The sequence below is a fragment of the Spea bombifrons genome, chromosome 13 (genome assembly GCF_027358695.1).
Source record: "Spea bombifrons isolate aSpeBom1 chromosome 13, aSpeBom1.2.pri, whole genome shotgun sequence".
Classification (NCBI taxonomy): domain Eukaryota; kingdom Metazoa; phylum Chordata; class Amphibia; order Anura; family Pelobatidae; genus Spea; species Spea bombifrons.
The window spans coordinates 23,349,660-23,375,342 of NC_071099.1; the positions used below are offsets into that span (position 1 = coordinate 23,349,660).

The following is a 25,683-nucleotide window of genomic DNA, read 5'->3' on the forward strand; positions in this document are numbered from 1 at the left end:
TGGGTATAAATTCATTTATTTTCTATATTAATAGGAATGCTTTAAAATAAGGTAAAACATGAAAATATTTTTTCTGTCCTCTGTGTAGAAAATACATGAAAAAAAAACAAAAAAAAACCCAACAACTTTTCTCTAAACAATTCAATAAATGCTACAATGTATAGAAGAAACATAGAAGCGAAGTAAAGTGGCAGTGTATATATCAGACCCGGGCCGTTCTACAGCACTCTGGATATAAAAGTCTAATAAGTTAACAGCGTGGATCATTTGGAAAGGGGGGGGCGCGCGGTCACATGACATCGATAAGGAAGCGCCTAACAGCTTTTCAGATCCGGGGCTTCTCTGTGGTGGTCTTCGCCCGCGTCCTCCGGAGCCAACAGGCTGAGCGCGCTGGCCACTGGATGGGTCCAAGACGTTGTCTGAGTCACATGACTAAGAGGAGGAAGGAAACGTGGTTAATGATTGGTGGTAAAAAGCACAGGCCCCTCCTCTTAAGGGGAGGAAGAATTATAAAGAGGTATAAAGAGGAATAATCGTGCTGATGACGATGACTTCCCCCACGTTATACGAATAAGGCGTTAGAGCCCCATAGGCGTTAGAGCCCCACAGGCGTTAGAGCCCATAGGCATTTGAGATCTTTGCATCTGAAGCACCTGTAACCCTGCAGCCCCACAGACTTACCAAAAACACATATGCACATAAGACAATGGCTAGAAGTGGATACCTGCCAAGTGTCCCTGTTTAGTTTGGCCAGTCTCCCCAAACCCCTGTGTCCCTAGGAGGTCAGAATGTTTGCTGGGTATGAGGGGATCGCAGGGTTCTGCAGCCCTAAAAGCCCCGATCATGTGTATAGGAACAGCAGGGAATTGTCTCAAATCCTTCTAAATAAAAGTATGATGGTCAAGAAATAAAACTAAAAGAATTAGAAGAATCCAGCAGATGAGACGCCTTCACAAAACACAGCCCTACTGGGTGTCTGCTCTATTTTTATCTGTGTTAAACGTGACATTGAACTTGCCCCGGCCGAACATGATAGAACATCTGGCTGCTACATCCAATAAAGATTTCTTTGCAATATGTAACCCCCCCGCCGTTTATTTATAGCCCTACGCGAGACGTGCGCTGAGAGGGCATCCAGTAATCAGGGCATTAAACGTCCTTCAAAAGCATGCAGTCAGGGGGACACACACACAACATAATATTATAATTATTATGTCAAACCCGTTTATTATTATGTACACCAAGAAGGTAGTAGATAAATGGAACAGTCTCCCAGCAGAAGTGGTAGAGGGTAATACAGTGAGGGTATTAAACATGCATGGGATAGACATACGGCTCCTGAATCTAAGACGAGACCAACGACTGATTCAACACTGAGTCTTTACAGCAGGTAATCTCTAGTAAGATTCTGTTTCTAATAATTAAATTTCTGGTACCGTTACAACACGTGTGCTAAAGTATAAATTATAAAAATATGACGTGCGGACATAATAGCGGTTATTAGGGACAGAACTCCGAGGGGAATTGAAGTTATTTTCCATTGACTTGCAAACTTCTTTTGTGAATGTGGAATCGGCGACGTGCTGAGACCTCATTACTTTCCAACATGATCCAAACCTACGACTCCAAGTTACCGCGGAGTGCGGCGTCTGCCACTTCTGCACTCTTATAATTAATGACTTGCGCCTTCCCTAAACGATTCTCTTTTTTATGCTTTTTTTCATTTCAAGCTCAGGTATTTTCTTTACCACAAATCCTTCCAATCATTTTTTAAAATATAATTTTATTGTATATATATATATATATATATATATATATATATATATATATATATATATATATATATATATAAAAAAAAAAAAATATATATATATATATATATAATTATATTCGTATATATATATTATATATACATATTATAAAAATGTATATAATATATATATATATATATATATATATATATATATTTAAAAAAATTATATATTATATTTATATAAATTTATTATAGGATATATAATATATATAAATATATATACACATACATAAAATAAAAATGTATATAAATTAAAACAAATGCAAATGGATAATGTATATAAATATATATATTTTTTTTTTGTTTAATACAATTGTATATATATTTTTATAAATGTATTATAGGATATATATATAATATATATATTTTATAGTATAGATTTATATATATTTTAAATTAATATGTTTGATGCTCTGAGAATACAGGTAAGATTAAAGCAACTTTGTTCTTGCATGTAGCGGAGGCATCAAAAGTATCCTGGTGTCTTCAAATCCAACTACTACTCCAGCTACTACTCTCGAGAAAGAAAAATGAATCTTTTAAAGGTACAGATAAGGCAATAAGAAAACATCCCTGCAGACGTCTCCTGTCATCCCGAGCCGCGCGCGTTTCACTTTTTTAAAAGTTTTTTTTATATAAATCTCTGAAGACCCAATTACTTGTTTGGAAAGCCGGTTTGGGGTGGGAGAGGCAGGATTCCTGACGCACGCCTAAAAAATTAATTTATGGATAAAAAAGAAGAAAATATCGTTTTATGCAGTCCAAATAAAAAAAAAGTTAAGATATATGGATATATGTCGGTAATTAACTGTTTGTAGGTCAGACGCGCAAAACTTTTATGTGTTGTATGCTTTACATACGCTGATTTAACTATACATTACACAGGGGCCGGCTCGCTGATTTAACTATACATTATACAGGGCCGACTCAGTCCTTCTTGCAAAAGATGCTACCTGGAGTCTACCCTTAATATTGCATAGTAGTGAGTTGAAATGTCTCCTTAAGCCCCATCCCATCTGTAAACTCATGGTTTAGTGAATAAACCCCTAAAGAGTTAAATGTTTCCGTGTATTTCTTGGGTAAAGGTAGATCCTGATAGCTCAGCGTGTCTTACTATTTATTACAGACAAAGTAATATTTATATGAATAAAACAATATATAAAAATCAAATTATGGAAATTTTGGTCAGCAAGAAAATGTTTTTTTTTTTATAACAAAAGAAATATATTCATGCGTCAGGAATAAAATTCTGGTTGTTAATAATGCAGGAAGCGAGCTTCCAAAACCACACGTAATACATGAAATAATACAAAACATGCTGGAATAAGAAATATTATATATATAAAATATACACAACTATTGGCTGTGAAGATGTAGAAAAAAAACAAGTCTTAAAAAGGGACATTTTGCCAAATACTAACTCTGACCACAAAAAGTTTCATTAAATAGCATTAGATCAGGTTGTGTTATTTTGCCCGCGCTGTCCCTAAAATGAAGGGGGTCTTTGCTTGCAGTAAGACAAACCCTACTAATTAACCCCGTGGTTCTGCTCTGATCAAACAATACATCATTGGACATTTTTTTGGGGGGGGGCAGTGAAACTCGCACAGCAGGATGATGTTGGAAAGAGTTAACGGAAAACCAAATTGCTTTCCGAAGCGAACAGTGGAGAGAAGCGAGCGGTGGCTTTGCGAGCCGTGCCATCTTTTAAAGGCTGCCTGGGGTTCGTTTGATTGTAATTATGTGAGAAAAAGGAGCGTTTTAGGACAGGGACGGGAAAAAAACGTAAATGGGAGACGGCGAATAGCGGAAAATAATGAGTAGGAATCAGTGGGACGCAGGTGTTTGTATGATTTGTTTGTTAATATGGAAGAAACAAAAATAATCACAAATGAGCATCCCCCCCCCAAGAACGATAAAATAGTTTTGGAAAACATTTTGTTTTGTCCATGCGAGCGGAGAGAGAGAGAGGGAGAGAGAGGAAGAGAGAGGAAGAGAGAGGGAGAGAGAGGGAGAGAGAGGAAGAGAGAGGAAGAGAGAGAGCGCAGGGCTGACAGGAGGGGCAGTTCCATGGGAAAACTTACCCTCAGCATTGTGTTCAGTAATAACCCCCCCAGCGCTGTATACAGAAATATAACCCCCAGCGCTGTATACAGTAATATAACCCCCAGCGCTGTATATAGTAATATAACCCCCAGCGCTGTATACAGTAATATAACCCCCAGCGCTGTATACAGTAATATAACCCCCCCAGCGCTGTATACAGTAATATAACCCCCCCGGCGCTGTATACAGTAATAAAACCCCCAGCGCTGTATACATTAATATAACCCCCACCGCTGTATACAGTAATATAACCCCCAGTGCTGTATACAGTAATATAACCCCCAGCACTGTATACAGTAATATAACCCCCAGCGCTGTATACAGTAATATAACCCCCCAGCGCTGTATACAGTAATATAACCCCTAGCGCTGTATACAGTAATATAACCCCCAGCGCTGTATACAGTAATATAACCCCCAGCACTGTATACAGTAATATAACCCCCAGCGCTGTATACAGTGATATAACCCCCAGCGCTGTATACAGTAATATAACCCCCAGCGCTGTATACAGTAATATAACCCCCAGCGCTGTATACAGTAATATAACCCCCAGCGCTGTATACAGTAATATAACCCCCAGCGCTGTATACAGTAATATAACCCCCAGCGCTGTATACAGTAATATAACACCCCCAGCGCTGTATATAGTAATATAACCCCCAGTGCTGTATACAGTAATATAACCCCCAGCGCTGTATACAGTAATATAACCCCCAGCGCTGTATACAGTAATATAACCCCCCAGCACTGTATACAGTAATATAACACCCCCAGCGCTGTATACAGTAATATAACCCCCAGTGCTGTATACAGTAATATAACCCCCAGCGCTGTATACAGTAATATAACCCCCCCATTCCGCCTTTACAGCAACTGAAAGTGTATCGAAGCCGAGACTGAACGACTCCCCATGTCCCCATCGTCTCTCCCTTGGAGGGCTCCTGTAATGCGCTCTCCGTCTCCTTACCTATTCCCCGCCAGATGCCGTATCAAATGCTTACTCTGCTTTATACAACCACTCACTTGATGAAGTACTTGATTCCATCTGCTGTGTAAGCTTCTTCCCAGCCGTACGGGAGGCCTGAGAAAGAAAAGAGAAAAGAGCCTTTAATCGAAAAAAAAAACCTTCCAAGAAAGGCAAAACCATTCTAAAATTCCGCTCAAAACGCACATCTATATTACATTATGTATCACATGTAGACGTTACCGGAGCGGAGAGAGATGGGAAGGGAGAGATTAGTTTAAATACATAAAAGGAGTCGTATAAAAAGGACGATTTCCGACAATCTCGGAAACCTCTAGACTGGTGCATTCGGATTCATAAGAATTGCAAATTTACAGAATTGGGGTAAATTTGTCGAATCCACAAAACCGGAGGCCCGCCCTCCGCCCACGAATTGGACGAAAGCGAAGCAAAGAGGTCAAAATTTTCATCCAACATGGGTCCGCATTCAGTAACACTCCCTCACACACTCACTCTCGTACCCTCTCTCTTACTACCGACCACTTCCTCTTCTGCTTTCGCCGATCATTTACGCATCTTCTATCTTCTCTTCCTTCTTCTATCTTCAATCCTTAATCTTCTTTCTTCGTCCACATCTTCACGGACATAACCCGCCAGTGACGTCCTCCCCGATCCTCCAATCAGGGATAAGGAGAGAATGAACCAAATACAAGTGTAAAATTGGACGCTATCTAGACCTCCAGCCCACCAGGAGGCAAAGTTGACTGCCGTCCTCTCCCTCACGGAAATCTTAGGAGTCCGTAGGGTTTACACAACGCTAATCTACACCTAACCTTTCCCGAGCTCCGTCGGTGCGGCGCGGCGATATACATCAGGACTCATCCCGGGGGGGGCTAAAGCTAATTGTCTCCTGCTGGCCAGAACTTCCAGCCACGTAGGAGGCCAGTCTATAGGAGATACAAGAAAGCGCAAGCCTCCTGCTTATCTCCAAACACCGCGTGACGGAAGAAGCAGCAATTAAAGCGTTATTGGGGTCGAGTAACGATATGAAATTAATTAACACGGGGACGTTCTGACCAGCGGAAAGTCCCTAGTTTATCGCACCTGTAGCGGTGGGTATAGCGAATACAATCCGGTTTTGTAAAAAGTAATTCAGGTTAAATGTTTCCACTGCAATTAATCAGAATATCATGGCTTCTGAAGATAGTTGGAGCCACATCGATAAAAAAACTCGGGCAAATTATCCCATAGAACGTATCTTAGTAAATATGGGCTTTAAATGGTTCCTGGTTGTTTTTCCCCAGAGGAACAGAACTAAATTTTATGTTCTATACATCTTTTTGCAACTACGACAACTAAAAACTTGAGTTTTGGTGGTTTAAACCCCCCCCTCTCCCCCCCATCCTCAAAAGAGTGGAAAAAAAGTTCTTTAAAAAGTAGAACAGGCGGACGGTTATTATTGTAATGCCGTAAACGAGTCTTCTTCATTCACAAGATCTCCGCAGAACGCTCCCCACCGACTAATCAATACAGCCCTCGTTAGAGACGGAATAAACCGGCTGTAATGACGGCGGGACGCTCCAGCCTTTCAGCGGCTTCATTCATTTGTGCGAAGACGGAAATAACAGGCGGGGGCTGCTGTTCCTCGTTTAAAGGCAACAATGGGCGAGGAAGATCTGGGTTAGGCTTCGGACGGCTGACACAATTCTCCTCCGCGGCATGAATGGCGAGAGGAGCGTACGCGAGCGCTGATGCTTTTATGTGAATTATTATTACCGGGGGGGGTGATAATAAATAGTCAAGAAAAGGTTTACGTAGGGCTACTGAACGTATCACAGCGACCTGTTACCGAGACGACAAAACGAAAAAGATTTTTAAAAAATGGTGGAAAAAGCCGGAATTTTACCAAGCCTGGATGAGAACTCCTGTGTTCTGACGGCTCTTTATCACTCCCATCACTCCTGTGTTCCGACGGCCCTTTATCACTCCCATCACTCCTGTGTTCCGATGGCCCTTTATCACTCCCATCACTCCTGTGTTCCGATGGCCCTTTATCACTCCCATCACTCCTGTGTTCCGATGGCCCTTTATCACTCCCATCACTCCTGTGTTCCAATGGCCCTTTATCACTCCCATCACTCCTGTGTTCCAATGGCCCTTTATCACTCCCATCACTCCTGTGTTCCAATGGCCCTTTATCACTCCCATCACTCCTGTGTTCCAATGGCCCTTTATCACTCCCATCACTCCTGTGTTCCAATGGCCCTTTATCACTCCCATCACTCCTGTGTTCCAATGGCCCTTTATCACTCCCATTACTCCTGTGTTCCGATGGCCCTTTATCACTCCCATCACTCCTGTGTTCCGATGGCACGTTGTGTTTGCTGATCCAATGTTCATGAAGGTTACTTTAAAACAGAAACATAGAATCTGCCGGCTCTATTCGGCCCCTGTCTAGTAAAAGCAGCAGTCCTTGGTCTCGTCTTAGATTCAGGAGCCATAAAGCCTTAAAAAGCACTAACTCTATTGAATTATGCCAAAAAACATCGCTTTACATCGCCATGGAAACAATTGAGTCTGACACGGACGATGGGGAAGAGGTTGTTCTGAACGTCACTTTGCTTCCATGCTCGGAATTCAACCTTCAAACGCTCGCGAAAATTAATGACTTTATCACACAAGAATATATAAAAAAAAATAATACACGAATATATTTATAAAAATAGCCGAAAATCGGTAAGCCGCATATTATTTTAAACGACTGAGGATTGAATCTGGTAACACAAGCTTAACGTGAAGTTATACAAGGCCTGAGGGCAAAGTAGCGACCCCCGCAAATCCGCTACAATTCGCAGCCTTGAAAGAGGGAGAAACTAAAATAACGATTTTTTATATAACACAACATGAATATATATAGATAAATATAAATATATATATATATATAACCCTCTAATCTCTAAAGCCTCTTATGAAAATGAATATAAAAAGTTTAATTGCTGCACTGCTTGCACTTCAGGAGCGAGGTCACTCGTCACGCAAGCAAGGTGAGAATCTACTTCTTTCTACCATAACTAGTGGACGTGTCTATGTGACACTGAAGGGGTTAATACGTGGCTGAGCGGCGCAGGTGTTGCATGGGACCCTGGGTCATCGTCTCCAGAAACGACATGTCCCCACGGCGCTAACGAGATCCACCTCCCAGGAGGGTGTGTAATCGGCACAAGCGCAGCACAGTTTGGTAGATGTGCCGGGATTAGGTGCCCAGGGCGGCGATTAGTAAACGGTGTGGATTTCCGCGCCGTTACATAAAGCCCGTGCACGCGCTCGGCAGGCTTAGGGCTTTCGGTGGCTTAACAGAAACAGGACTGCCTGTTCAAGTAATCTTTTTTCTTCTTCTTTTCAGAACACTGATTTTGGGACATCTCGTCCCGGATGGGTAGATTTAGGTGAAAAACATTCAAAAAGAAACAAAACTCGTAAACGCTCGGTGGGATTCGAGACGACGAGTGACGTTGTTGGTCCCAAGCGAGAAGGTCTTGTTGTAAGGAACGGACAGTCGTAGAACTCATGTTGATACATAGTAGTCAGGTGGGGAGGTTTAAAAGCCCCCACCTCCTTACTGGTAAAAGTGGAAAAGGGCAGAATCCAGGGGCTGATAGCCATTGGCCAAAAGGACACGGGAGGTCCTCAGAGGTCACCTCAATTCCTCGTGCTATCCTGGACGGGGTTTCATCAAATATTGACCGATTCTGGGCATTTTTAGGAGACGTCACAAAGTTCTGCTTTGCGTTTTTAACTTAAGGAAAGCAAACTTTCTAAAAGCTCTTTATGAACAATAATAATCTGGCGGGGGGAGACGTTTCACTAATTTCCTCGAATTAAGATGCTTCTGCCAGCAAAAAAACGCCACGGCGGAGGATTTTTAGTGGAAGCTGCGCGTCCGAGAGCTCAAATCAGCCTCGCAAGCAACACTCGGAGTTGTAATTCATCCGATAATGTGATCTGACGGCCCCGGGGAGCCACGCTGAAACCGCATCCTTCTGCGACCTAGTTATTATTCAAAACAAAGTGCGCTTAGAAGAAAAAAAGATTATATTTCATTTAGTTTAGAGCTTTTTTTTTTTTTTTTGCTGAATTATGAGAAGTCGGGGTGGAGTCCAGACTGGATTTATGGGGCGGAAGCCGGTGGAAGGGACGCTTGGGACTACCCGGGTTCGAGGAGAGAAAGAGGTCAATTAGTGCTTACATCAGCTTTCGGTCATAGAACATAACGTACAAAAGGGTTTTCATAGAAAAATACAGGATTAAGGGTCTTAGTTTCCCAGGGAGACGACTAATTACTGGAAAGCGCTTAGTAAAAATAACAAATTCTGTGTTACTAAATGTTTCGGGGGGCAGCTAGAGGGGCGAGGGCCACGAGACCATCTCAAACCAGTCCGTGTTTAAATCAGCCCATTAAAAAGGTCTTGGTTATAAAGTTCCGGTCCACGTAACTGAATGGGACTCCAATCAATATGTGGCCCACCGGCTCCTGATGGTCACATGACACTTTAAAAAGTCCTCTGCATGATACAAACAGTAAAAAGGAGAAGATAACAAAAATGTGGCAGAAAGGTAAAGATTCTAAACAAGAACCTTGGGTTTAGTAAGACATTATTTCTCTTAATCACATTTGATAACTGAATGGAGTACTTGGTAGTGCTTGATGTCCCCCCACACGTAGTGCTGGAGGTCCGGGGGCCTGAAATACTATTTTTCACACGGACTTGGCAATTTTTTTTTCAAACACCGGCCCGCGTCCAGCGAACGCCCCCCCCCGGGACATTTCACGGCTGCCCTTAGGGTAAGACGCGGGAGGTAACAGAGAGCTGGCGTCTAACGAGAGAATGTTTACGCCTGTAAACAAAGGAACCTTTACTAAAACGCGTATTGTTGTTATTTTCTGAACATCTGTTCTGTATTTTGATAATTAAATATCGCAATAACGAGGAGGTCCTTTGGGCACGGAAATATTTGAGGCTATTGTTTAATTTTTGTAACGTTATATATACAGAACCCGGGTAAAGGATGAGGCTGGCGGGGTAATAGCCGACACATACCCCATTCGCGGCATAGAATTGGCAGAATACCCCGTCGTTAGGCTTCATTTAATACGGTGTGCTGAATGGAACGATGCGACCGGTCCCCGGCAAGCTTTGTATTGAAGAGCGGAAGGGAATGCGAAATCACAAAAGTCTATTGTGGATCTGGCCTTATTCTGCCACTTAACAGTCTTCAAGTTTAACAAGCGGTTACATAATAACAATTGTGATACCTTCATAGAATATTGACTTTCCCCCCCAGGTTTTCCGATACTCCTGTCACTCACGATGCCCTCATTGACACCCTCCGGGCGGCTGCTAATCTCATTATGTCAGGGAAATGGGACACATCGTGGTTTGAGGTCCCCACCTTCTCCTTCGCTCCTTCAAGTGGGGTGGGAAGACCGGTGTCGTCGGTGTCTTACAACCCAAACCCGACGCTGACCGAGTAGTCCCAGACCTTCCCACAAGTTAAATATTTAGAATGTAAAACGTTAGCACAGGGGTACGTTCTGCCAAGGGGTATCATGGGGAGAAATATCGGTCAAAGGGTTTTATTCACTAAGGCAGCACTAGGTAGAGGTGGAAGGGGGGATTGCAGGTATTTACGGCCACCCGATGCAAGTGCTGAGGATTTTTGTCATGCCGATGGACCATACCAGGGTTTTTCAAACTGTTTTGAGGGTATGGTTTGTGAAGACAAGCCTTTGGCGACCTTAAACTCTGTGTTGGGTACATAGGCAGATACAACTGGCTTTACGTGGCCATGTTTTTTTTTGTAAGCAGCCATTTTCCCAAGAAAAATGACGAGCTGCCGCTACATCGTTATCTCAGCGCAACATGAGGCGGCCCCCCCAAGCTTTAAAGCGCGAGCATGAAATGCAATTATTTACAGGTAAAACTCACAGTCTGCTTCGATGATGGAACGCACGGATCTTGCGAGTTCTTTCGCTTCTGTTGCGAGGGCTGCCGCCAGTCCGCGTCTGTTTGCGCCCAGCCTCGACAGCTGAGATGGAAACGCAGGAATCCGTTCGCTGGAGAGGCCACAAACAAAAATAATGGTCAATGCTATATGTTCCGTTAAAACAGAAAATACAATGCTGGGTGATGTCATTTGTGATGTCACCAGTGTCACATATGACACAATTCAATGTCATCCTCAAAACGTGTATTTACTAGGTTTTGAATTACTTTGATCCTTCCCTCTCCCGGCATATTGTCCGGCAACCAATACAAAGCAAGGGTAATACGTGGGGGTCTGAAACCCCACCTGCCCCGCCGTGAAGAAGAAACGTGGCGTTACTTACCAGAGGTTTAACGTGGAGCTCGTATCGTCGGCCAGTAATTCAGGGACACTCTGCGTGCAAAAAAAACCAGAACAAATATTGACTTAATGTAATAAATTGATTCCTGGCCATTAATCATTTACCCGCGAAAGATAATGTAAAGGTAAAATGTTTGATTCATAGAAACGCTTCCTCTGTTCTTAGTGACAACTCCTATCACCCTCAGCCGAGCTACACCTAGAAGAACTAATGGAAATATCACTGGGTGCGTCTAAAACTAAACATATAATATATATATATACCTGATGGTTAACAAGCGCCTTTTATATACGTTAGATCCCCCCCACACGCAACGGGGGGCAGGATAGATAGGGGGTTAAAAAACTAACCTCAACAAACTGGAGCAGCTTTTCTGTGGACACTTCAAAGGTTTTTCTCGCCAGCTCGGATTTGCGCAGCTGGCAGCCGAGGACGGTGATTCGCCGCTTCAGATCCTGCGCGCTGTCCTGCGGTTTAATAGACAGGGCTCCGGTTTAGTGATGTTTATTCATACATCTTCCAAACGAGACAATACGACTAAAACGGCCAAAGAGGGGCATCTCTGTTTCCGTGGGTGTGGCCAGGGGAGGGGCTTAATGCAGACCTTTTATATGGCTTTGTGCCCTATTGGTACAAGTTTATATATCAGCTTTATACACCGTTTCATTTATTAACCCATCTCCTGCTGTTTCTATACACATTATTATTATTATTATTATCTTTTATTTATACGCAGCGCTTAATACAATCCCTAAATTCAAGGGGTCTGACAAGATGAGAATTGACAAACTAAGACAAACCGATACATTAGGCGGAGAGAGCCCGGCTCGCAAGCTTACAATATCGGGGCTTTTGGGGCTGTAGAACCCTGCGATACCCCTCATACCCAGCAAACACTCTGACCTCCTAGAAAAGAGGAGCATCGAGGGAGGAAGGAGGAGCGTCGGGGGATTAAGTGGTTTATTTGCGTGTTCTTGAAGAACTGATTGATTTGTAGACCTAGTTAAGGAGGACATATTTGGCTGGTCTGGCGTGCGTTGGGTATCTCACGCCACGACACCATTACTCTCACTGAAGAGCCTTCCTCGGTGGCTGCGCTTCCCAAGTCTCCATTACTTATTTATCTCGGCAAAGGCTTTCATCGGAACAATTTGTACCGGTGAAATATTTAAGACGCGGGGGGGTTTTTTGAGGACGCAGACTATCTGCCCTTCAGCGCCGCTTTCCAGGCTACAGACGCACAGTGAAAACACAGAAATCCCCGGTAAACGTCACGACTACAAACCAAAAGGCGGCTAGGCGATAATTTAAGTCATTTACTATAAGTTTGTTAATATACGTGGAACCCAAAATGGTATAGAATATAGAAAACGAACAGATTTAAATCATAAAGCCTCATCCAGCCTCATCTAATATTGTAACTATAGCAACAATTGCTACTTATTTTTATTATTATTAATGATTTTTATTATTATATTTCTTTTTATTATTGTTATATTTTTTAATATATTTATTTGTATTATTAGTATTCATTATTATTTATTATTTTATTTTTATTAATTATATTTATTTTTATTGTTTTTTTTATTATTATTATATATCGTGAGTAGATTTTTATATGTAATTTAAGAATTATATTATTATTATGAATTTGGAATACAAGATGCTCAAACGCCTAATGTCTCAACGCAAGTACCGAAACGTGGAAGCTATAAGGAACAAGATGTTCTCGGCTGTCCTCGATTAATTTCATTATTGAATTACGTCACGGAATGCTGAAGCAGCTCAGATGTGTTTGATAAAGTGAAACGATTCCCGCGTCTCGTTCTCGCAAGTCAAACCGTAAAGTCCAAGCCAACCGCACAGTCGTATTCGTGACCCCCTGTTCCGCAGGAGGGTATTTGGAATTTTCGATTAATAACATCTCGGGACAAAAAAAAAAAAAAAAAGAACCCCAAAACATATTCAATCGAAAAGGGTTGTAATATCTGCATTGTCTCCCTCTCTGTGCATCAGTCGGAATACAGAATAATACTAAACAAACGGTGACCTACTTTACTGGAGCAGATAAAAAGAGAAGAGAAAAGCGGGTCATGTGACAGCTCCGAAGGAACCATGGTAACGCGGGTTTGGGTGGGGGGGGGTTGTATATGGTCGACACGCTTACTTTGTTCTGGCCGGAGTGATCTGCCAGTTGAGCTCTCAGCTCCGCGATTTCGGCCTCCAAGAGGCGGATGACTTCCTCAAAGTCCATCTCCATGGCCCGTGCCTGTCTCTGGGCCACTTCGGCCAGGTGAATCCTGCTTCGTAGGGCTCTGGCCTCCTCCACCGAAGCTTTGGCTTCCTGAAAGAAACAAAATGATTAAAAAAAAAAGAAAGAAACATCACAATTGTCTACAGCGTTCCATAGAATGTGACAACAGATCGGCCCCCATTTGGCCCGTCTAGTCGCCCCCAGTTTCTCCTGCTGTAAAGACTCAATCAGTCGTTGGTCTCGTCTTAGATCCAGGAGCCGTATGTCTATCCCATGCATGTTTAAATTCCATCATTCGAGTTATATTTCTAATATTCTTGTAGATAATTAATGTTTAATAATAATTGATGTTTCATTTAATAATGATTGCCCTAGAATGTGCGACTATGAATTTATATATATATATTTTATATGATTTTGATATACTTATTTCTCTTGTGGAACTAACATTTTTAGTAAGAATTTTTATTAATATCTGCATTGTTTTTTTTCTCATATGTATACTTTTATAGGTACATTCTTACTTTGTTACATATATTTATTCTCATTTATAATTATATTACATTCATTTAGTCCATGGCCATGTTAAACTTTTTATTTTGATTACTGGGTCCTGTCTACTATCTCAGCAAACCCTGTCCGCAGAGATCATCACGAGTGGTCCACCTGCTTGAGGGAACCTCACCATTGTCTCCCCGCTGGACTCATCAGGGTCTTGAAAGACCTCAACCAGCGACGGGGACAAAGCTGTGACCCGGTGATGACCTCAGGATAACCAAGCGCTTCCGTGCTGGCCGACTCTGCTCACATGTTGCTCTATAGCCCGTATGCTCAAAATGACATAACAGGACAAAAGATGGAGAGGAACGAGCAGATACTTTGTCTCCCACAAAGTACTCCCAGTGTTCCAACGAAACAATAAGTCATTGTTAAAGCCAACGCAACTCAACAGACTTCATTAAACCTTAAATATAAAGTCTACTTCCGGCATTTAGGGTACAAAACTATCCTATGAAGCCTCGAGGGTCCGTGTTCTAATCTGCCTCATCTATAAACCTGAGTTTATTAGATGGGGGGGGTGAGACCCCTAATATTAACAAGAAGAAAGTTAGAAGTTGAATCGCTCTCCGCCGGCCACAGAATAAGCTCCTTGTAAACACATTTATCGAGTTTCTGCGTGGTTTCTCTCGTCGGCTGTAACAGCCATTTAAATGTGAGATATTGGAAGCTCGGGTCGGGTTTAATTTGACCCTTTTTAACACCGCAGATTCCCTTCGCATCGGGCGCCGAGCACGACAATTGGACGGCGTTCGAACGCGGAGAGCCTGCGGGTTATTGATGGAAGGGGAGAAGCACATTGTTTGCCGTGAGACTCAATTAGATTGAAGAGAAAATTGGAAATAAGTTTAGAGACTTTGAGACTTAAAGGAACAGCACAGCGTCCTCACCAAATAAGCGAGTAATAATAATTTACAATATATATTTTTTTATACATTTTCTATGGGTAAGGTCGCGGGCCGAGCCGTCTTTACCTCATCCATACATCAGGGGAAAATATTCTAGTTGTAGATAATGTTTAATAATAATTGATGTTTCATTGAATAATGATTGTCCTAGAATGTGCGACTATAAATTTATATATGTTTAAATATGATTTTTTTAATACTTATTCTTACATTTTTTAGTAAGAATTTGAATTAATATTTGCGTTGTTTTTTTCTCATATGCATACTTTTATAGGTACATTCTTACTTTGTTACATATATTTAATCTCAATTATTTTTTGGTATTTGAGAGAATAAAAAGGAATAAATTAATAATAATAATAATAATAATAATATTTTTTTATGAAAGGTCAATAAAATAAATTGATGAAATCTTACCCGTTTCACATTCTCTAGCTCTTCAGAGAAGTGATTTTTCTGTTTCTCTGATTCAAAGAGCTGGTCCTGTTTATAGAAGAAAGGTAAATGCAGATTAGATATGAGTTTTGATGATCTTCTTCCAGGTAAACCCTGCTTGATGACTTCATAACCCTGTGTTACCCGGGGAGTAAATTCCCTCACTGTATCAGCCTCTACCACTTCTACTTGGAGGCTGTTCCACTTATCTACTACCCTCTCAGTAAAGCAAAACTTCCTTACATTCCATCTCTCATCCTCTACTTATTTCTTTGTACTGTGAAGTTGTTGTAAAGCCATTACGTAGGTTTACTGGATTGTCGTGTATAGGATTTTGGGGAGAGCGACTGATCTGCGTTGAGGTCCGGCTCTCGCTGCCCCCACGTTTCTGTTAATTGGTGGCCAGGGCAGTTCTTCCGGCCCCCGGACCCACTTGTCACATCGTTATCTGGGCTGTGACTAGCTGTCCCACTCGAATCCACTTGCGAGAACGTCTTGACCTGAACGCGCGTCGTAAAATGACACCTTTTCAAATGAGATAAAAGATCGGAATGGTGAACGAGCCATCTTTGTGATGTGAGAAAGCGGCGCGGGGGGGGGGCTCCGCTTACATCATGTGTATCTCCTGCCATTAACATGGTGGTCTTCTGCACCACGCGATGGTTAACTCAAGCATTTATCATTCGTATAATCGAGTCTCCTCAAACTTCTGATTCTGGAGCCATCTGTCTATCCATCACTGTATTACCCTCTACCACTTCTGCTGGGAGCTGGATTCTTCATCATCTAGGCCAGGGTTGGGGCCAGAGCTCAGGTCTCGGGTGACTCCACCAGCGTTTAGTTCCGAGTAGCAGCAAACATTTAAAGGGCAACACCTACATCGTACGTAATATATACCCTCGCTCCCCTTGTAGCCCTTGGCAGCGCAAAATCTGCCTTTTGTCTCTAGATGTTATTTCTTTGTACCGAGTCCTGCACCGGTTTCAGTTCCTTGCCTTGACCACGAGTTATCTTATCTTGTTGTACTGTCGCCGCTGGATCCTAAACCAGGTACCAGACCTCTGCTCCCCCCGTTCCGTGGACCCCATTTACTCCGATAATTTCATTTTCTGCCCTCATTATGCTTTCAAACAACTAGAGAGATCTTCCTGACCTTTACAGAAAGGAGAAGAAAGTACTTGTCATCGTTTTTCTTCTCTTTATTCAAGCTTTTCCTTAAGAGCCGAGCATCGAGCCCACCGAGGTTCATTAGCGAAGTCATGACCTGGAGGAAAATCGGCTTCAGCCTCGAAGGTGTAACATCTTTAACCCTTTCAGGGGTATGCGGTGTAACGTGGCATTGCTTGTGGCCCTTGGCAGCTCTTGTTTAACTGAGGCTACCCCAATTCCCAAATGTTATCTCTACTGGGAGGGGGGCAACCATCATGGACCCTAATTGGATAATTATAACACATCTGTACAGCACTGTGGAATATGATGGCGCTATATAAATCATAATACCATAATAATAATAATAATAATAATAATAATAATAATAATACCAATGTCTTTTACCCAGAACTGCCTCGTCTCGTCTCACGGAGCCAGACCCGAAGGGCCAGAATACTAAATAATAACTTAGAGGAGCGGTGAGTGGGTGGAGTCAGAGGAAAAGTGGGAGGAGCCAGGAGCTGCTGTCCCTGCACAAAAGTGCAATAAGGACCAGCCAATCAGATGTACTGTCATACGGGTAAACCAAAATTCTATGTGCTATTTCCCAAAATCTGCCATTTTTACAGCTGCAGCAAAATTTCTTCCAATTTTATGCAAACTGCCTATTTTCTGCAGGAAATCCATAGAGACGCAATTAAATATCCTAATTAAAAAAAAATCACGTTTCTGGCCTTAAAAGCCGTCCTCGCAGACTCCGGTATTCACCCCAGAGACCGATGCAACGCGGCGCGCTCTGCCGTGCTGATAAGATATCACACTAATAGGTTCACCTGCCGGCGAGTATATCGCTTCTAATTAATGTCGTTTATCCAAAACATCCGTTTTTACACTAATTTGGTGGCAAAAAAAAACTCATATTTAAAAATAAAAAAGTACAAAAACATATTTCTCTTGCCAAACAAACTGTATTTGGCAAGCTGTGTGATGTATGTATGTGTGAGTATGTAATGTATATGTGTGTGTGTGTGAGTATGCACGTATGTGCTTGAATGTATGCATGTGTGTGAGTATGTATGTATGTATATGTATGTGTGTGTGTATGAATGTATGTATGTGTGTATGAATGTATGTATGAATGTATGTATGTGTGCGTGTGTATGCAATGTAATTTAAGTGTGAGTATACACTAGCGTGTGATGTTTTTACTGGAAACTGCATCGGGGTCTGCACCAACATGCAGCGTTGAAACTTTGAGGTCTGCAACTTGGTCTCATACAGAAAATGGGCCACTCACTGCCCTATGTTGTTGTAAAGGCGGTGAGCGTCTCATATTCAAAATATGTTGAATATCCGTACCTTTAGTCTCTTTATCTCCGCAAACGCCTTATCCTTTTCTCTTTTTAACCTTTCTACATCGTCCGTGTCTGAGAGATTACACGACTGAACCTGCGAACAAAACGGCAAGCAAAATACAAAAGAACTTTTTGATGCGTGATCCATGTCCCCGATGACATAAATGTATATTTGTTTTTATTTGCTAAACAGCTTTTGTCTTTTTTGACCCACTACAAGCATTCTGTTTGTTTGCCAGTCTAGCTGCAAAGCATCATGGGTTATACAGAGAGGGCATTAAACTTGTTTGAATCCACAAACTCCGTGGTAAATTCTGTCTCATTACTACAGGAGTGTCCGAGTTGCCCCGACGTGCCAGAGTTTTATTACTGTGCGCATTGTGTATTAACACACAAGTAAACAGGCATGAGGGGTTACTAGAAAGCGTTCAGACAGACAATGACTTGTTTGTTTTGTTCACCCTAGGCAGCCAACACACATTATCATATTATAATCGCCGGAGTCGGCAGAAAGCAGCAGGACAAAACCCGCCGAGGTACATTCACGACGTCTCTCTGAATTGGACAGAACGCCGCAGCCAGGGCCGGAGAGCAATCAGGATACAAAATTGTTATTTTTGGGGGGGGGGGGATAAAGAATACGAGTGACCTACAAAGTGTGAAAACTGAAAGGTGATTGGAGGGATGCTCAAACCTCACCTGATTAGCGACGGAGCTTAATAAACCCGACGATTCGTTTTCTCTCGACACAACGGGATTGGGGCCAAGATCTCCTGCCATTAACTGCAAGCTGAACAGGTTTCTGGCCACCTGGACAAAGTCTACAAAGAGATAACGCAGAGGAAAGCGGTTAGATGCGAGGAACGCTCGTCCCACTCGCGGCCCCGTCTGGCATCGATGCAGTCTCCATCTCAGATTTGTTTTGGAAGACGTATTAAAGGTGCGCAGCGCTAATATTAGCTTTGGTACCTCCGAAAGACACAGTTCCGTTGGCGTCCGTCTGTACGCTCTGCCGTATAGCCAGTTTCTGCTCTTCTGTGGGTGAAATTCCGAGGTAGTTCAGAGCCTGTGTATACAGGAACAAAGATGGCAGAATATGACTTTTAGGGCCATTTTACAGGCAAATTTAAATTAAACGCTCGGACGGCTCAAAGGATACCCTGCTTAACAAGCTTTTACTTTAAGGCGAGGGTGGTAGATAAGTGAAACAGCCTCCCAGCCGAAGTGGTAGAGGGTAATATGAGGATATGGCTCCTGAATGTAAGACAAGACCAACAACTGATTAAGGTTTGAGTCTTTACAGCAGGAGAAACGGGCGACTAGACGGGGGGCGATCTGCCGACAAAGTGTTTCGATGCTGCCAGGATCCGCCACAAAATACTCTTATTTTAAACCCCCTTCTATCCTAACAAAAATGGGGAAACAACCAGAATTGACTTACCGATTCAAGTTTTTCCACCTTGATCCTGGCATCGGGATTCAAAAAAGCCAACTTTTCTCGATGGCGGTCCGGGTGAAGAGCTGTAGAAACAGAGAAACATTATTTAGCAGTTATTTATTTTCTAAATATAATAAATGATTTATTAATCATTTAATTTAATAATATTTATATTCGTAAAGCAAATTCTTTAAAGGCACTGATCCAGCCCCCAAAAAAGAATATAACGGGTTTATAACTACATACATAATACCAGGAACATCGTCCCTAGCCCAGACTGGCTGACAGTGTTTGTTGCCATATTATCAGAAAACGTTGTAGCTAAAATCTTAATTTACAGATATATTTCTTGTGAAATAACGTTTTGGCTTAAAGAAGGTGCGCTAAGTGCTTTTACTTTTTACAAATATTCAAATCGATCTTTTTTTCAAGAACTCCTTTCATTTCTGGTGCCGGTTTTAATTAGGACCTGGTCGCAAAAAAGACGAACGCGCCGATGGGAGTTCAAACAAGCCCAGATCGAAGGTGCTGTCCCACTTGATTTCTCCTTGTAGCACATTTAGCAGATCGGTTATTTTATTGCGAGGGTTTATTCACATAAAAACCAACACAAAACTATTCAATTACAACAACCTATCAGCGCCTGCTTTTACGTCACGTGACATTTATGAACGAGGCAAAATTATGTGTATTTTTTTTGTTACAAAGGTCAGCAGAGTAGGTGGAAGAGCACCTTTAAGACGTAAGAAGCCAGCGATACAATGCGACTTATTCCTGTAAAGAGTTCCGGGGGGCCTATGCTGTGCTTTTTTCCCCTTATTGGTTAAGAATGCATGTTAAAGTATTAAAGTGCTTTAGTACATGTTCTTCATTGGCGGGGATCTAGAAAGTCCTAACCCTAATCCTTTAAACTTGCCTCCCAGTTACACGATGGGGACGCGCTGAAACCTTGCCGCAGGCGCGCGTGACCCAGAACATATCTACCCAACCCCGACATTATGAAAGGCAACTACTTCAACATGACACTGAAATAAAAGCATGTTGCCGCCATGGCAACCTAATCTTGCTTGATTTTTAGAAACGTCTGCTCATTATGTGCGTCCTGGAAGATCTATTGATTGCTGCAGCTACTCGGAGAATGGTGGATCGACACATTCTGGCTATTAGAGGCTTAGAATCGGGTGGCGTTCCTTAATTTTTTTTTATCTGTTTTTATTCAGTGGATTTGTTGGGGTCTTTTGTGCCACCCGGAAGGTGGAATTAGCCGTCGTGCCTTTTGAGAAAGCAATAAGTACTTATTTATTACCTGACACAGGTGCTTCCGAGACATCCGGGCTCTGACGGCCCTTAACCTGTCCCCTCTGGACCTGCGGAGACGAACGGGGAACATTTGTAACATATTAAAAACCGTACTGGGGTCGCTGACGCAACATACAGTCTAAACAACAAAACAAAAGCCATGCTGCTCATTTACAGATCTACTAGGGACAGGCTGCGTGTGTGTTAGTGTATGAGGTCAGCGCGAGTGTGTGTTAGTGTATGAGGTCAGCGTGAGTGTATGTTAGTGTATGAGGTCAGTGTGAGTGTGTGTTAGTGGATGAGGTTAGCGCGAGTGTGTGTTATTGAATGAGGTTAGCGTGAGTGTGTGTTAGTGTATGAGGTCAGTGTGTGTGTTAGTGTATGAGATCAGCGTGAGTGTGTGTTAGTGTATGAGGTCAGTGTGAGTGTGTGTTAGTGGATGAGGTTAGCGCGAGTGTGTGTTATTGAATGAGGTTAGCGTGAGTGTGTGTTAGTGTATGAGGTCAGTGTGTGTGTTAGTGTATGAGATCAGCGTGAGTGTGTGTTAGTGTATGAGGTTAGCGCGAGTGTGTGTTAGTGTATGAGGTTAGCGTGAGTGTGTGTTAGTGGATGAGGTTAGCGTGAGTGTGTGTTAGTGGATGAGGTTAGCGTGAGTGTGTGTTAGTGGATGAGGTCAGCATCAGTGTGTGTTAGTGGATGAGGTCAGCATCAGTGTGTGTTAGTGGATGAGGTTAGCGTGAGTGTGTGTTAGTGGATGAGGTCAGCATCAGTGTGTGTTAGTGGATGAGGTCAGCATCAGTGTGTGTTAGTGGATGAGGTCAGCGCGAGTGTGTGAGAGTCTGAGTGTTAGTTATAGGGGGGGTGAAGGAAGGTGCCTGCGGGTTGCAAAATAAATACTACACCCAGGAACCACTAATATAAGGCTCACCCCTGAATTAGGCTGAGGAACGCGAAGCTTTTAAGTAGTTGGATATTAGTAAAGTCAACGTGCAGTTTGCCACACCTACCGGCAGGCCTGATTTCACGGCGCTAGGAGTGGAGGACGACGTTGGTGCGAAGTCCATTGCTTCACGCGACCGCGAGGATTGATCTGAGTGCGATATCCGCTCGGGACGCGTCTTGTCTGATCTGATAAATGCGATTTCCCAGGTAGCGCCACTCCTGCCCACACGAGACAGAACAATGAAAGGTAAGCAGATGGAGTAAGACTTGTAACTATTTATTCCATGGTGTCCTTAAGAGGCAGGGCGCTGGGATATGACATCATACTCCAGCGCTCAGCAGAGGGTATGGCAGCACGGAGGTAAGGGCAGAATGGAGCGCTACCCTGGGTCAGCTCCCAATTAAAATACACCACAAGCTCCGACGTGGCTCTGGACAAAAACTGTTTTATCATTTGAAGTTGGGATAACCAGGAGACACACAGCGGGCCTGGAATCTGCTTTAAACAAGATCTCCGATTCCCTTGTAAACAGATAATAAGCATTTGTTCCTAATTTAGGATAAATCCTGCATTGTGTAAAAGCCGAGCGTGGGGCAATAACTACCGTAATTTCGCTCTGTTTAATAAGCTTTTTGCTTCTTCACAGGACACCCCAAGCAGCGATTCTGCGTTGACAGAGACGAGACGATCTCCTGGTCGCAAACGCCCATCCTAATTAACAAAAAAAAACAACCAAGAAAGAGACAATGTTGATATTTTAATTAAGAATTCAGGAACAAAGCTGTCGGTGTTTTTCTGCCCCTACACGACAGGGATTCACAAACTAGAAGCTCCCTCTAGGATACACTTGGGATCAGCTGACTGCTATCACTCCTTGCGCATGTCACAAGACATTCCATTTAAAGATCACAAATCAGGCAGTCACACATGTATTCCATCACGATATAACATCAACCGAGCCTAGTACTGGATTTATGGACACGGAAATCTACCCAGATCCATTGATATTGCAAGAATAAAGCTAAGATTTGGGTGTTCAAAAAGTTTGGGGTCACTCAGGTGTTTTCATGGAAAACAAGGACATTTCTGGCTGTAACATAATCGCAAAAGCGTTTTCTAACCATCACTCAGCCTTTTAAACTTGGATCAGCGAACACAACGTGCCATTGGAACACAGGAGTGATGGGAGTGATAAAGGGCCATTGGAACACAGGAGTGATGGGAGCGATAAAGGGCCATTGGAACACAGGAGTGATGGGAGTGATAAAGGGCCATTGGGACACAGGAGTGATGGGAGTGATAAAGGGTCTCTGCACGCCTATGAAGAGATTCCATTAAAAATCAGCCGTTGCCAGCTACGATAGTCATTTCCAACATTAACCCCGTCTGCGCTGGATTTCTGATCCATTTCATGTTATCTTAGTGGACAAAAACGTTTCTTTCAGTAACAAGGGAATTTCTAAGTGACCCCAAACTTTTGAACGGTCGTGTGTGCGATTGTGTTAATGTACAAACCCTACAAATTATCTGTTCTTCAAGCAACGTCAATCAACACAATATTTCCTTGTTTTTTTTTATTATTATTATAAAATAATACATTTTCTAAATAAATTGTGTAAATATAAGTTGCTGAAAAACAGAGCGATGCAAGGGTGACATCTAGTGACAGACAGCATGCAGCCAGCCTGTAACGCAACATAAACCCCAGACATGTTTTATAATATAATATAATTATCATATAATAATATATCAGTTATATAATATATTATAGCTGCTTTAGTCGTAAAAAGTTTACCTTTTTTTTTTTTTAATTTACTAATATTTAAGATATTTAAAAATAGTCATTTCACAAAACGTTAACGCCGACAGCGAGACAAAATAAACCATCGTTCTAAATGTGATTTCTACCGCAGGCTTAGACTCTGCGGGGTAAACAAAGTCGAAGGGTCCAGACAAGACGCCGAGACCTCGGGAACGACAGCGGATAATCACCTTGTGACAGTCTCCACCGGGGATAATGTCCTTAACGTAGATCAATGGTCCTTCTGTGCTGCTAAGTCCTCCGAGGCTCAGTCCGAGGCTTGCGTGCTTAGTTACGGTAATCAGCTGGACGGGACACTCGCTACAAAGTAACACAACGCATAGTAAGAGCCACACAACCCACAACCGCGCGGATCCGGCAAAAATAAATATAGAAAACCTTTTCAAAGAGGGGGTGTTTCAAAATGTTATTTTTATGGCATTTTTGATCTCTCTATATACACAATGGTTAATAATGATAGTTAATAGTTAACAATGTGATTTATTTCAAGAAATAGAATTTAACTTTTTGAAATCCCTACCCTATAAGATATTTAAAAAATATTGATTTTTATTTATTTTTTATCATTTTTTTTTTCTATACATGAAATAATTCCCTTCCTCGAGTAGCTCTTTGTTGTGGCTACATGTTTATTACAACGCCACACAATGCAACAACTTCCATACCACGCAACTTTGTATCTTTGTAAAAAGAAACACGAAGAGACCCTAATTCCACACAAATAGGATTCAAATCTAGATTTCTACCTTATTTCAGACGTCTTCTCCATCCCAGTCATTGTTCTCGACTACCTGCGAGGAGAAAAATGATTAAAATGTAAGAAAATGTTGTTTTTTTAAAAAATGTACGATTTCCTAGGAAAGCACGTACGCGCCGCCATAATATTCAGTTATACCGGTAATTCAGATTAATTTTTCTTTTTTAAATCCAAATGTCTTCTCGGGTCCCAGGGATGTCCAACGGCGGCAGGCTTAACAGTTTTGGAATGGGTTGCGCACAGCGTAAGGCTACGGGGCTTTGGACCCTTAGAAGGTCCGGCTTGTTTTGGCGGGAGAGATGCCTATTGGCTGCCGTCTCTCCTCTGTGGATTTTATCGAGCATCTTGAAGCAACGCCACTTCCTTCGCCACAGCCCCGGCTTCGATACGTCCCATAATGTCCCAATTATATTATTTACATCTTTAAATTAGGGGTGTGGCCTATTATAGGGGTTTAGGTATTCAGGGCGGGGCGAACGGTGCGTTCTCACTTATTCCTTTAGCGCGGTCAAGCAGGTAAAGCGGTCCCCCGGCAACACGAGCTGATAAATTAGTTCCGCTGTCAGTTATAGGGTGCATCATGAATTAAGGGGGGAACCATAAAAATTCTATAAAGTATAGTATTGCAGGCCCCGTACTTTATAGCCATTTTAAAGTTCCCTCATTAATTCCTGATGCACCCAAACGATCTTTACGCGCACAGAGAATTATTTGAGACGTTATTTGAAATCCTCCAGCGATGCGCGGATTTCCATCTCAGCTTCTTGTTCCTGTATTTTTATGCGGTATTTACTAACCGCGTAAGTGCCCACAGGTTGGTTCCTATGCAACACTTTCCCCCTTAGAAACCATTACTGTTTTTTTTTTATGTGAAAATAAAAACCCTTATTGGATTTAAAGCAGACGGCAGCGACGTAATATCTGACGCGCAACCGCACAGCCTGCACTTTGCCGTAAGGTTTTCTTTCAGAGGTGAAATATTAAAAACAGGACTGGCGTCAGAGGGCCCGTATCTCCTGCAGAGCATCGCAGAGGGCAGGAAAGGCGTAAGGCAACAAAAGGGCAATACAAGGGCCAGTGTATTATACGCAGCTGCTGCAGCACATCTTAAAATGTAGAGCTGCCAATCAACTTGGTGACATGACTGCCCAGTAAACCCCCTGCTCCAGGGGTAAGGGGTACATATCTGACCCAAGGGCCAGTGAAGTGATGCCCCAGCTGCTGCAGAACATCTTGGAATGAGTTCTCATACCAAGGCCAGGGAAAGCCCTCAGCTGCTGTGGAACGTCTTGGGGGGGGGGGTCAGTTGCCATGGACTCCAACGCCCAGCATGCTCAGAATCCCTATACTCTTTGACAGACAGACAGGTACCTTGTTAACCCCTCACATGCCAGGCAGGCGGCCCCTGCTCCCCATTCGGACGCAAACGAACTCTCTCTGCCGGAAAGTGCCGAACGCCTGAGTCCGGCGATG

The 25,683-nt window shown here is 42.6% G+C and overlaps 1 protein-coding gene across 1 annotated transcript; it reads right to left on the reverse strand.

The window, feature by feature from the left end:
* Window positions 1–25,679, reverse strand: STXBP4 (syntaxin binding protein 4). The gene is made up of 17 exons (XM_053453255.1): window positions 25,582–25,679; window positions 24,200–24,244; window positions 23,624–23,753; window positions 22,236–22,342; window positions 21,696–21,849; window positions 20,696–20,756; window positions 19,393–19,472; window positions 18,921–19,017; window positions 18,651–18,772; window positions 17,956–18,045; window positions 15,430–15,495; window positions 13,460–13,636; window positions 11,643–11,759; window positions 11,275–11,324; window positions 10,874–11,001; window positions 4,946–5,003; window positions 1–432 (listed from the first exon to the last, which is right to left on the reverse strand). The coding sequence occupies exons 2-17, from the start codon at window positions 24,229–24,231 to the stop codon at window positions 315–317; spliced, it is 1,587 nt and encodes a 528-aa protein (XP_053309230.1). The 5' UTR covers window positions 24,232–24,244; window positions 25,582–25,679; the 3' UTR covers window positions 1–314.
* Window positions 25,680–25,683: the final 4 nt, after the last annotated feature.